Here is a 12,676-nt window from a genome sequence, read left to right as displayed (position 1 = left end):
CATTGAAAGACTGTGGGAGTCAATTATACCACAATGATCTGGGCCATAGATTGCACTTTAACAATATACGTATCTAATTACTGCGTTGCATTCTTCACGCCTCTTCTGCTCCTTAATCATTATCACCCACTGGCCCTGAATCATAGATCCAGGCCGACTTAAAGGGGAAAAACTCGCTCTTGCCACGTGTTTCTCAATGCAAAGCTGCGAGGTTCCTGTTTTTTTGTCTGCATGCGTTTATGTGCACACTGTGGCGGCCCTGTGTTTGTTGTGGCCCTGTTCCAGCTGTGAGAGTCGCTAATGGAGGGCAGAGCCGCAGCAGACACTCGGAGCTAAGTGCCTGTGTCGGGCTCGGCGGCGAGGGGAGGAGGCAGCGTTCGAACTCGCAGAGGAAAAGCTCTGAAGCTTTACAAACAGGTTTGTTGCATATTAAGCGTCAGACGTCAGAGTCTAATTAAGCCGCGTCCGTCTGCGTGGTTATGAGAGACGGAGGGACCACAAATGACGGAGATTGACAGATGGCGAGACGGACCCGTGGGTTCGACTCCCATCGCTCGTCAGCACAGACTTGACGTCCAGACGGCGGAGCACCGGGTCGGCTGCTGTGCCCAGACGGTGAAGGGAGACCAGCAGGGGTGGTGGTGAGGATGGTGCGGCCCACTTCTGTGGACGTGTCTCTCATTGCCACAACCCCCCCCCCTCCCACCGCATACCTGAGGGCAGAGAAGACACGTTCGAGTAAACTGCTGGATTGCTGCCATCCATCAAACCCCGAGACAACCATCTACCGGCAAACTTATTTGGAAGAAGCAATCCAGCTATCAACTCAGTCCGAGGGTAACGGATTACAGCCTGACCATCGTTGTCATCGGGCCGCTGCTGACCGGCAAACCGCCCCAGAACAAATGTCTAGATTGCTGTACACCGTGGTGACATAATGCTTAAAGCCAAAAACAATTCCCAGAGCAAATCCTCTGCTGCCGTGAGTAACAGATGGGGGAGGTGGTGGTGGTGGTGGTGGTGGGGGAGTTTTGAAAAATAGCAAGACAAGGGCTTTTTTTCTTTTTTTTTTTTACAAAAGAAACCTTACGTAAGAGGAAAAGTGGGTCAGGCAGGCAGCGAAACATGCTCTGCTGCACTACCCCGCATCACTCCACATCTAACACGCCTTTTCTCCTGCATCATCAAACCGTTCAGACACTAAAATGTTACGCCGTCCTCCCAAAATACAGCGACAAAAATAGAAAAAGGTTGAGAGCCATTTTTCTTCTCCCCGATGATATAGATTATTGCCTCCCGTAACGAGGACGGTGAATTATTACAACGCCCCGAGGAAGACGCCGGTCTTTGTGTCGGCCGAACTCACTTTATGCACGACTCCCACTTCTTCCACAGGGGACGCATACTCCCAGCATCCTCACTAATGCCATTAGCCGCAGGCAGTGAAGAGAATTGAATAATTAAAGAGCTTTCATGGGATAAATCAGAGTCAAAAGTTTGAGGTTAATGCGGAAATAACACGACAAATCCCACGTTTATCACAGCATCAGGCAGGGACGTGGTCAGACATGCGAAATGGTGCATTTAAATAAATCCTAATAAATTTGGAGAAAATGTATGATCTGTAGAAAACAGCACCTGCATACATCATGAAGCGCTGGAAGCTGCAGGGTCTCTTGTTTGCACGGGCCCGGCTCAGCAGGAAAGACGTAGATGAAGACGAAGAACTAGATTTGAATACAGAGGACGTTTTCACAACTGAAAGTTTGGACCAAGGTTCATGTCTTTGTCACTTTCCTCATTTTGACATATGTCATCCTGTCGTCATCACCTTTACCTGACATTGTGTCTAGCGTTAGCGTTTAGTCAATTTTACTATTTTAGTCGCTAACTTTTTTTAATAAAGTGCATGGAAAAAAAATCATTCTTTCCATTTGTATGGAGAAAAGTTATGAACTGGTTCACTTCTGTAATTTCGTCTAAAATTTAAACTCTGAAGGTCTGAAACAAACAAGGTGTGAGAATCTAAAGGTGAGGTTTTGCTTTATTTATTCCAAAGAACCCCCCCCCCCCAGTTGATGTCAAGTAGCCGGGTCCTTTTTCATTCATGCCAGACTAAATACTCGACAGTTAATTTAAGTCTCTTGAAAGCAATTGGTAGTTATTTTCATTTGTTCTGCCCCAGTGTTTGAATCCTGGAAGATCTCTAACCTCTCCAGGCCTGTCGCACTCATTCTGAATGTCAGATTTGTGCCTCTCTAACAAAGAAACACAAGCTGGGTGTAAAGCGGTGAAAAATGTGGTTGCCATGTGTTGGAAGCCTCTGAGCTCCCTCTCTCTTCATGCATTGGTTCGGACACACCTGGACAATATGTAGTTGGAGTGCTTATATGAAGTGATTGAAGGAATCAGCTATAGAGCCTTGATATTCACTTTTGATGAACCACAGGATCCTTTTGCATTGATGCTTTGTACGGATCAATGGCCTGGAACCGGTGGATGGGAGGAGTAGGTTCACCTTTTTATCTTTTTTGTATTTGAATATATTTGTGAATGGGTATTTGTTTTTACTTTTGTGTTTCTTTACATAAAACAGAAAAAAAGACAAATATGTTGGATCAGTCACACATGAATATTACTACACATGCACACACACGCTGTGCAGAGACACACACACACATTGAATACTTTCTGTTTAGGATGCAACACAGCAGCGTGGCACCATGCTGAGGCATAGAGCCAATCAGACTGTGCCAGCTGTCTGTGCCCTCCATCCGCACTTTGATGTTTCTCACCGCAGGATGGGACCGAGTGCTACGTTTCCTGGGCAGCGAGTGGAGGGAGCACTATATCTGCACTATTATCAGGAGCCCGGCTGACCTTCTGGATACACTTAACACCCTTTTGTCATACTTTTAGACCAGAGCCTCAGATCCTCCTGAGCATCCTTGTTACAGAGGCCCGGGCTGTAATCCAGAGGAGGCCGGGCTGCGCGAGATCAGGGAAGCTTTTAAAAAAATATCCCATTGTTCAAATTTCTGCACATAAAAATAATCTATGCAGACAGGTGCCCCTGCTCCAGCATCACGGAGAGAAGGGATTTCAGCTGTTCTACAATAAGACCAAATACGACGCCTGGAATAATAAAGGAACCAATATCTTAGACAGGGGACCTCGTGTGACAGGGCTATTACCAAAACAGAGCGCCCTCGCACTCTGCAGTCAATATTAGATCTCCTGCACCCTATGGATTTTTAAAAGCAATATCCTGCTCTCAAAAGCAGTCATTTCTCTTTATCAAAGGCCCCTGAGCTATTTGAATGGAGGTAATTAAGCACTTTCATCTCATCCTTATTTCCAATAAAGCCCATCTCCATTGTCAATGGCGAAGGCTTCCAGCGAAGGTGATTAAAATCTACTTTCGTAACCGAAGAGCAATTAGCAGGGCTGAATCACTGGGGTTATTTCATTTTTATAGACACTTTTCGCACTGTACAAGAGGACGTCGACCTCCACTTATTCCTGTTTGTACATCCGAGTCCAGAGGATGTAGCTAACCAGGGTCTTCCTTTCCTTTTATTGTGGATGCCCAATTAAGGACAAAGCAGAACCGGCTCTGTGCTGGAACCATCTCTCGCTGGCTGCCCATCACGCCGAACACGAAGAGCCCTGGAGAGGGAATCTGCTCGTCCGACTCTTCCTCCGGCTCCTTTGACCCCACGGTGGAGGGTGGATTGTAATAATAATTGCCGGCCATCAGGCCGGTGGAGTGTGAAAGTACATTCCCTTGGAGTGCAGCTACTGAAGTCTCTCCTCGGGCAAACGCTGTGGTCATGCCGGCTCTCGGGCGAGGACAACAGAACAATGGGCGGCCAGCGGTTCACCGCCACACGTCCGGTCCCCTCAGGAATCGAAGCAGATGGCGGCTGTAGATTTCACACAGCTGTTATGATAGTACAGCTTTAACATGTGATGAGTGTTATTAGCAAGCTGATGGCTCTTTGACATCATAGCATGGCTGTGGCTGCAGTGCATTGTGGTCTATGGAGGCTGCTACAAAAACTAGATTTCTGCCTGTGTGATTTAAAAAAAATAGATATATTATGGGCATTTTATTGATATCTTAGGACAGACAAGATGGTTGATAACATAAACAGTTTTCATACATCATGTCCTGCCTCCTGAAAGCTCCAGACATGTTCCTGCTGTCATGAACGTGTCTGACCTGGACAATCTCCTGCTGCGCTCTTCTTCATATGTGAAAGAGAAACTATGGAAAATCTCCAGACCCAGTTTTTTTAGAGACTGTAAACACTTGTAGTCCTGTAGGAATTAGCAAAAGATGCTCATCATAGTTTCATTAGTTGATTAAGTTGATTTCCCACGTCTTGGGAAAAAGAAAAAAAAAACACACACTATTAAACAAATCTTGCATCACTGTACATCCCCAATAGCAATTTAATAAAATAATTTTAGAGTGGATTTTCCCATTACCAAGATTGGTATACCAAGAGAAAGAGCACAATCCTCTTTCACTGGAGTTTCTAGAACTAATACGATTTAATCTTCAACCTCAACAGGGATACAGTTCTTAATCCTCTACAAATTAAAGCACTGTAAACTCATTTCAAATGGGCAAACATCATTATTCCACAGAGCTTTGCTGCTCAACAGAAAACAAGCGGCGGTAACAATAATTAAAGAGCTGTTTAAATTTCGCAGTTTCGCCGTGAGAGCAAACGCTGCACTGCAGCATCTCAATCTGCAGAGACCTGACGGTGGCAAACGCCTCTGCTGAGCTCACACCACCTGTGCAGTTCACCGCAGCACAGAGCCAAGAGAGAAGTGGCCGAGGAGTGTGCAAATAAGAATAATGGCCGAAGGTGTAGAGGGGACGCAAAACCATCAGTGGGGTCGGAGCGGGCTCCACAGCAGGGAGTGAAGACGCTCCATCATGCAGCAGAAAGAAAGGACACAAATGCCCCAGAAATGTAAGAGGGCTTTGAAGACATGGTGAGGAAATGTCAACAATACGTATCCGATGTAGCCGAAGATGGAAATCTCCCCCAGGAAGTTGAGGACTTCAAAGAGCTGCAAATTATGAAAAAGGGATTGAGAGGATCGTGAGAGAGGAGGTCATCCGAGAGGAGGAGAGGAGTTCAGGGTGGAGGCTGTGTGTGTGTGTGTGTGTGTGTGTGTGTGTGTGTGTGTGTGTGTGTGTGTGTGTGTGTGTGTGTGTGTGTGTGTGTGTGTGTGTGTGTGTGTTTGTGTGTGTGTAGCAGGGGTGAACGTGAAGGACTCCATCTGAAATGGGTAAACAGGCTTAGATTTGTACAAACACATCCAGTGTTGATGTTATTCCCTGATCCTTTGAGGCAGCAGCTGAAATCGGACTCGAGGACGTAACGTGTGATTAATAATCATTGTCTTAAAAAACACAATTTGAAGGCTCTTTGTGGAAACATGTGTGAAGAAGAGTAGAATAGATTCTCTGAAAAGATCCTGCAGTGTTTCCCATTCATTATCTAGACTGCAGCGGCCCGCCATACTCTAATATGTCCTGCCACAGTTTGATAATGGACCATAAAAAGAAATGTCTGCAAATTTGACTTCTCATAATAACATAAGAGATCTCTACCTTGGTGCTTTGCTTCGTTGCAGCATTGTATAGCTTTGTGTATTTGCTGTGTGCTCACTCGTGCACTCGTGGTATTGTCCACAAAGTTCTTACAGTCCATGCAGACGGTCGGACCTCGTAGTTTCAGCTGCAGATCTCTCTCGCACTTTTTCTTCATTCCAGTCTTTGTATGTGTCACTCAGAATGTGTTTCGTATGAAAGCGACGATCACGCCCCCCCACTTCCACCATAGATTTAATGAATCATGTGGGAACAATGGTCCCTATAATGATCCAGGGCCATATCTAAGAGCTTTTCCTACAGATATAAATAGAATTTGAAACACTTCAGCGTGGCATTTCTGGAGAACAAATCAAATATTAATTAGTACCCTTGTGTTGTGTTTGGACTGGAGCAGATTATCTGATTTGATCAACAATTCGTAACCTTTTGTTTGTATCAGTAAACGCAGCTTCGCTTTTTAGCCTAATTGAATAAGTGCACCTTTTGTTTCCCCCCTTAAGAGCCACATCCCACAAGGACAAGAGGCGCCACAAAGACAAAAATTATTCTCCCACTAGATTCTCAACTAGTGTCTGCTCACGCGAAATCACTTTGAGCTGCAGCTGCACGTCCAATATAAATCATACGAATGTGGATAAAGGTATTGTGCCAAGTGAACACACTGCACCACACACAAACACTGACTACTGCAAAGCCAATCCACTTTATGGGAGAAAAAAGGCTTGGACGGTGCTGCATCGCCTTCTAAAGGGCCTTTCTGCGATAAACAGTTTGCTGCACTGTGCCACCGATAATGAATTATAAATGAACAGATGAGTACATGTGTGTACTGCTGATTTAGTTGCTGCTCTGATGTGAAGCTCGCCGGTACAGTACGGCAGCGTGCAGAGAGCTGGAGACCGCAGACACCCCAACTGGACAAACAAATATAAATCCACCGGCTTGGTGCTGGTCCGGCCCTCAGAGGATAAATTGTGAATAGTGTATCTTGTCTGGCTCAAGCCACAACACGGCACTGCCACAGCACCTGGAAAGGATGAGGAAACATGCCCAGTAAAATAAACAAAAAGTCAAGAGGCAGATTAGACAAGTAGCCTAGAGTGTTACACATCCATCACATGTTAGTAACCTCCGCCAAGGACGTTCGGGTTTCATTGTTATTGTTTGATTACGCAAAAAAACTTTGCAGCCGTTCCAGGAATTTTGTGTTTATTTTTATTAAAATTGCAAGATCTTTGGTGTAGATCTGGATATTGATCCACATGTACTGATAAAGGGCCCTTCAGCCTTGGCTACTGTAAATGTGGGCATAAATATTTGAAAACAACAGGGAGTTAAAGGAGACATGATGCTTTTTTCGTTTATGTTTTTTGTGCATGTAAAAGTTCTGCAAAGAGGAGCTGCAGCAATAGACAATATGAGGAAAGTGTTTTCTGAACAATGTCAAACTTTCGAATTGAAATTAGTAACCTGCATATGAGCAGCATCTTCTCCTTTAAAACAATATGCTGTATCTGATTAGTACAAAATATTTACATTTACATGATCCTATATGCACATGCACATAGGGAAATGTATGTTTGTGCTGGTTTAAGCAGCTTGAGGGTTTATTATAATGAGAAGGAGGTTCTCATCACTGGAAAATGAGCTGTATGCGCTGCCCTGAAGGCCCAACAGACTCCCGGGAGCAGCTACATCTGCATCTGGTTATAAAGTATGTGACACCAGATCAGACCAACCCTGTATCCACCCATTGTCATGGTTCCAGTGGATTGCAGCTGTACAAACAGATGAATCCAAAATGGGCTTTCCAACCCAACTCACGCTTCCTCATGTTTCTGGCCATAAACTGCACTTCCATTTTTACTCCAGAGACATAAAGCTCTGGGAATAATAAAAGCTACGGGATGACATCAGCGCAATACTGTAAATCATGCCAGATGCAAAGATGAACAAGAGAATAATGAAGGACAAGAAAAGTACAGGAGAGATAGAAAGAGAGAGAGAGAGAGTGATTATGAGGCCGGCTGGATTGGAGACACAAAGCATGAACGGTGGGTTCGCTGCCTCACAGGACGTCCTCGCTCTGTTGCAGAAATTCAATTTCACAATTTATTTTTGTTGCTCCCTCCGAGGGAGAATCACAGACGACGGGAAAATGTGAAAATACAGTGATGGTTAGCAATAGTTAGAGGGCAGAGCTGGCAGTAATAAATACAGCAGCAGAGACGAGAGAGCACCTGGGATTCAGGCTGCAAAGTGAAGCCAGTCCATTACTCTCTTTTCACCACCCGCCTTCGCACCGAGACGCCGACCTGCACATGCATTACGCCAGCACCAGTAATCCCAGCCCACAGTGTCCTTTCCAGCACCGTCTCATGGAGCATGCCAGCGCAGCAGATCCCATTTTGGTGCTGTTTGGTTTAAAGGCAACAACAACACCTTCATTGATTTACATAACACCGACAGAGGTAACACGTCATCCACGTAAAGATCCTTCCACACGGGGGCACCAGGCAACAGTTGAGATGCATCCCATAATGAGCAGTTGTGAAGGGGCACAGGATTAATGACAGCGGGGCTCCCTGTGAGGCTGAGGGTCGTTAGGCCCGCCCTCACTAAACTCTCGCAATTAACCCAGACAGACAGAGCCTCGATTAGCAGAGGACACCAGGGACGACTCCCATCGCTCAGCGGGGCCACTTCACCCCACATGAACCGTCACAGGCCTGTAGAGGGAGAAGAGCTCTGCAGGTTTGTTTTGTAAGTTTTGCACCATGAACATATAAGGTTGCATTTTTAGATCAGCATCAAAATAGTTATTACACAAGCAGTGGATGTTCTAAACCTGCCTGTTTGGAATGGGCTGATGCTGGTTGCAGCTTTTCTTGCTGAAATTGTAAAAGTGACCTGCAGGACACTGAAGCTGCACCTCCGCTGCCGCACAAAGAGCAGTTCACCTGTTTACTCAACGTTCAGTGAATTCCGAACCGGAGACTAATTGCTTAAGATAATGATTCTGTGAATGGTTTGGCCATGACGGAGATCAGCACCTGCGACACACACGCACGCCCAGGTCAGTTTGATGTGGTTAAATAAAAAGTAAATAATTATCAAAAGCATCTGGCAGAGCAGAAGATAAGTTCATCTCGGTCCACAGACTGAAGCACGCTGCCCAAGCCCCTCTGACTGCAAGGCGCTGTTTATACTGTTTATACTGAACCTACTGTGTGTCCTAATCACATCCAATTCAAAACTGCACATGTCAAGTGTGAAGCCTAAGATACGTGTTCCAAATACAGACAGACTTCTGGAATCATTAGATGAATACAATTGGAGTCAAAATTATATATTCTACTAGAAGCTAAACAGAAAAGTTGAACCTCTGCACTAAAAATACCCAGGGCTGTTTCAGCAGATACTGAGAATCACCACCCGAGGTTTTTTTGCTGCTGTTTGCCTCCCACACTGAGCAGCATTCCGTTGTGGTGTACTTTATAGACAGGGCATCTGAGTGCAATAGACAAAGGTCAAGCTATTTCATTAAAACCGTCTTCTCCTCCTCCACGGGCCACTGGGAGCGCTGCCAAGAGCGAGCGAGCGCGACAACATCCGCTGAGCGAGTGGAATCCCTCCGACACAATCAGGGCAGGAGGGACAGCGGCGTTACAGTGTCCATATGCACGGCCACATTCATATGTCAGGGCTGCATTATGACCGATGGACAAAGAAATGCGCTGAAGACAATTCCAGCTGACCCCCAACAGCTGAGCCGAGTTTTCTCTCCCCAGCACAGATGCTGTAAATCAGTTAAAATGAACACAAAAGTACAGTTTACAGGGAATGAAGCCTGCCCTCGCAGATGGATAAAGAAATCAGTGCCAAGAATGCTGGAGCGGGTCACGCTGTATTCATTTTACTGTGACCTGAGGAAAGATGGGACAACATCTAGGGCAAGAATGTTATTATACCTCGCTGCTATCTTAGGTTCCATCTCCAAACTAAAGGTACGAGCGTGTTCCGACACAGGAGGGCGGGACACGGTTTTAAAGTGAGTTATGGGGGTTGAGCACCGTGGAATTGGTACCTTCAGTTAATACTTTCTCTTCTGGTTTCATATTCGCCAGGAATAAATAAATCATATGTTTACACCTAAACACTGACGGCCTTAGTTTTTTTCCCATGATTGTCTGCATTGTGTGCAGTTTTCTGGTGCCTGCAGTTTCCCCTGTAGAGAGGAGACGGCCTAATACTTTCTCATCTATACATTATTGACTCGCTCTAATGCCACGGACTCTCAGAGGGTACGGTGTGTGTGTGTTAGGAATGCGCAGAAGGTGCGAGTTGCTGGTTTTGTATTTTCGTGAACATGCTCATGTCTGGACGGCGGGGGCGTGCACACATCGCTCCCAGGTTTATGTGGTCGCAGGTGCCTTCGGAGGAGCAGAGCCTGCCAATCAAACAGCTGCTGGTGTCACTGATGCCGTTGAGGGGGTAAGCGAGCGAGTCCACGTTGCTGGGAAGGGACGGCTGAGGGGCAGTGGTTCACGAGAAGGGATTTGTGTTCTGTCTGACCTCCGACCCACTGATATGACCACACGCACACAGGCAGACTGTCAGTTATAGAGCCCTCATCCAGCAGCATTGCAACAGGGTAAACAAAGCAGGTGACTGACTATGGGGCCCCTACCTGAGAAGGAGCCCCAGAAGAGTGATTAATTGCGTTAGTAAAAACCCTTGAATTCAATGATTTGCTATGTATGAAGCCTCTTTACAACTCAGACTGCAATTAAAGATAGACGATGCATCTCCACTCCCTCCCTCTATCCAGAAATGAAAGTATCCCAGACACATAATTAAAAACAAACTTATCATTGAAACAATTTATTCGGCGTTTGAGTTTTTAATTTGGTCCGTGTCCCATCCACTAACATGGAGGCTGCTGGATTTATGAGTTATACAGCAGCCAGCCAAGAGGTCGTGACTGAGCGCTTTGGCTTCACTTTTAAGGAGCAGTCATGTTGTCTAGCTTTATAAATAGTCTATGCTTTATCGATGTATGTGTACTTGGTTTATAATTTTCATATTAAAATACATTTTTTTTACATTCACACTGCAACAGCCTGCAGGCAGAGAAACATTGCAGCATGCTTAACTAAAAGTAAGTAGACGTCCAGTCTCTGAGTCCACATCCCACTCTTATCCTTCCACCGTCCAACCCCCCCTCTGGCAAAACTTCTTTACACAGACTTGCAGGCAGAACACCACAGAATGGAAGTTCTGGATTTGTGATAGTGACACAGAAACCGAAGATGTGTCGGTTTAAATACTGTAAATATCACAATTTTAGGACAGTTAGCTGCTCTGCGTCCCCGGCCTTCTTTTAAACACCCTGCTGGCTTACAATAATGAAAACATCCTTGGTCTCGATTGTTTCTTTTTCTAATTAACTTAAATGGGCACTGTGAGCAATTACAAGATAACCGAGTAAGTGTATTACAAACTAAATCTCCTTAAGAAGCTGGTGTCTGAAGGACGAGCACAAGGAGTGGGCTGTTGCTGTGGTTAGCATCAGCAGAATCTAATAAACGCTCCCTTTGTGCTTTGCCTGCAACAGGAGATTAGTCACTGTAAATAAGAGCCGAGCTCTGCCCCAAACCTCCCATGACACGTCTTCATTTTTCATCCTGGAGGCTAATTACGTGAAGATCAGAGAGAAGCGCTGGACAACGGGCGCAGTCGAGACGTCATCAGAAGCCATCGGCGTGATTGACGACCCCTCTGCAGCCATTAATGTCGCGGGGAGCATTTAAGACTTAGCCGAGTTGCTTTTGTTGATAAAGATGGTTTGTTAGAGAAGCAATTACCAAGCGGAGGAAGTGGATAGATTGCAGCGGATGCCGAGGTGATAATTGACTTTGGGGGTGCAGAGGCAGAGATGGCGAGAGGGGGGGGGGGGGCGGGTTTGAAAGGATATGAGCGCTGTTATGACTGTGAATATGTAACCCAAGAGGAAGGCGCCGACGAGCACTCCGAGAAAATATCCAACCGAGCGGGAAAAAAGGGGCGGGGGGGGGCTCGCAGGCGTGTCCTGCACCCGTCTGGCTGTAGGTGGTGATGGCGCCGCGAGAAAAAATGTTGCACGCACGAAAGAGAGAGAGACGCATTTCTATAGAAAGAAAAAGAAAAGAAATCACAACAGAGGAAACTGAGTGAAACAGAAGCTGCGAACATTAAAGCAGCAGCATTGTTTATGGCTCTGAAACAAGTGCAGTCATCAGAAATACGAGCCACTAGGTTCTCGGTGTAAACCGGGCCGGAGCAGCGAGCATAAATTCACACGCTTTTTATGCTGAGCAGAAGACGTCCAGTGCAATTTATTGGGAGTCCTTCCTAAGAACACATGCCCTTCTTCAGAAGTGAAGTCCTTTTACTGAAAGATGATCCGTTCGCAAGTATTTACCAGACGTCTCCTAGTGGTTAGAGGGGAACACTGGGGGAAATACCGTTGTTCGCAGAGACAGCAGCATTGTGCTACTCACGCTTCGACAAATATTTACTTTGGGGTTGTGTGGTGGGGGGGGAACTTCCTGGTGGAAGTCAGAGAGTGCAAGAGAGGCCTCAGAGGGAGGAGAGAGAGAGAGAGAGAGAGAGAGAGGGAGAGTGAGAGAGAGAGAGAGTGAGGGAGGGAGGGAGGGCCTGAGGTGAAGCAAGCAGTGACAGGCACCCATGCAAGCAGCTGATGGAGCTGGCTGCCTTTGTGGAATGACAGCATTTCTCATCCACCCATGAACTCCCATCAGACTCTTTTAAATGACCGTCAGACATTTTGAGTTTTGCCAAAGCAACACGAGGCTGTTGTTTCCTGTTTAGGCTTCCTTCATTTTTGAAGTGACACGGCTTCTGAGAGTCAGGATAACACAGGACGTTGCTACACGGCAGATAACATAAGATAGCACGTAACACTTTCCTGAAATTTCCCCCGAGGGGCTGTGAGAAGTCAAGTGTCTGAGTCAGTTGCACTTTTCCAGCCAG

At 46.0% G+C, this 12,676-nt stretch overlaps 1 protein-coding gene across 1 annotated transcript in view; it reads right to left on the bottom strand.

Moving 5' to 3' along the window:
• Positions 1-332: 332 nt before the first annotated feature.
• LOC117754261 (sodium/hydrogen exchanger 9-like) overlaps positions 333-12,676 on the bottom strand; it is a 31,827-nt gene continuing 19,483 nt past the window's right edge. Inside the window, 11 exon segments of the mRNA XM_034573087.1 lie at positions 333-405; positions 533-634; positions 636-713; positions 1,191-1,218; positions 1,639-1,724; positions 4,954-4,994; positions 4,996-5,091; positions 6,580-6,668; positions 10,105-10,157; positions 11,509-11,717; positions 11,719-11,764. Coding sequence (XP_034428978.1) covers positions 333-405; positions 533-634; positions 636-713; positions 1,191-1,218; positions 1,639-1,724; positions 4,954-4,994; positions 4,996-5,091; positions 6,580-6,668; positions 10,105-10,157; positions 11,509-11,717; positions 11,719-11,764 — 901 coding nt within the window.

Source organism: Hippoglossus hippoglossus, chromosome 20 (genome assembly GCF_009819705.1).
Source record: "Hippoglossus hippoglossus isolate fHipHip1 chromosome 20, fHipHip1.pri, whole genome shotgun sequence".
NCBI classification, from domain to species: Eukaryota; Metazoa; Chordata; class Actinopteri; order Pleuronectiformes; family Pleuronectidae; genus Hippoglossus; species Hippoglossus hippoglossus.
This window is presented reverse-complemented; position numbering and strand designations above follow the sequence as displayed.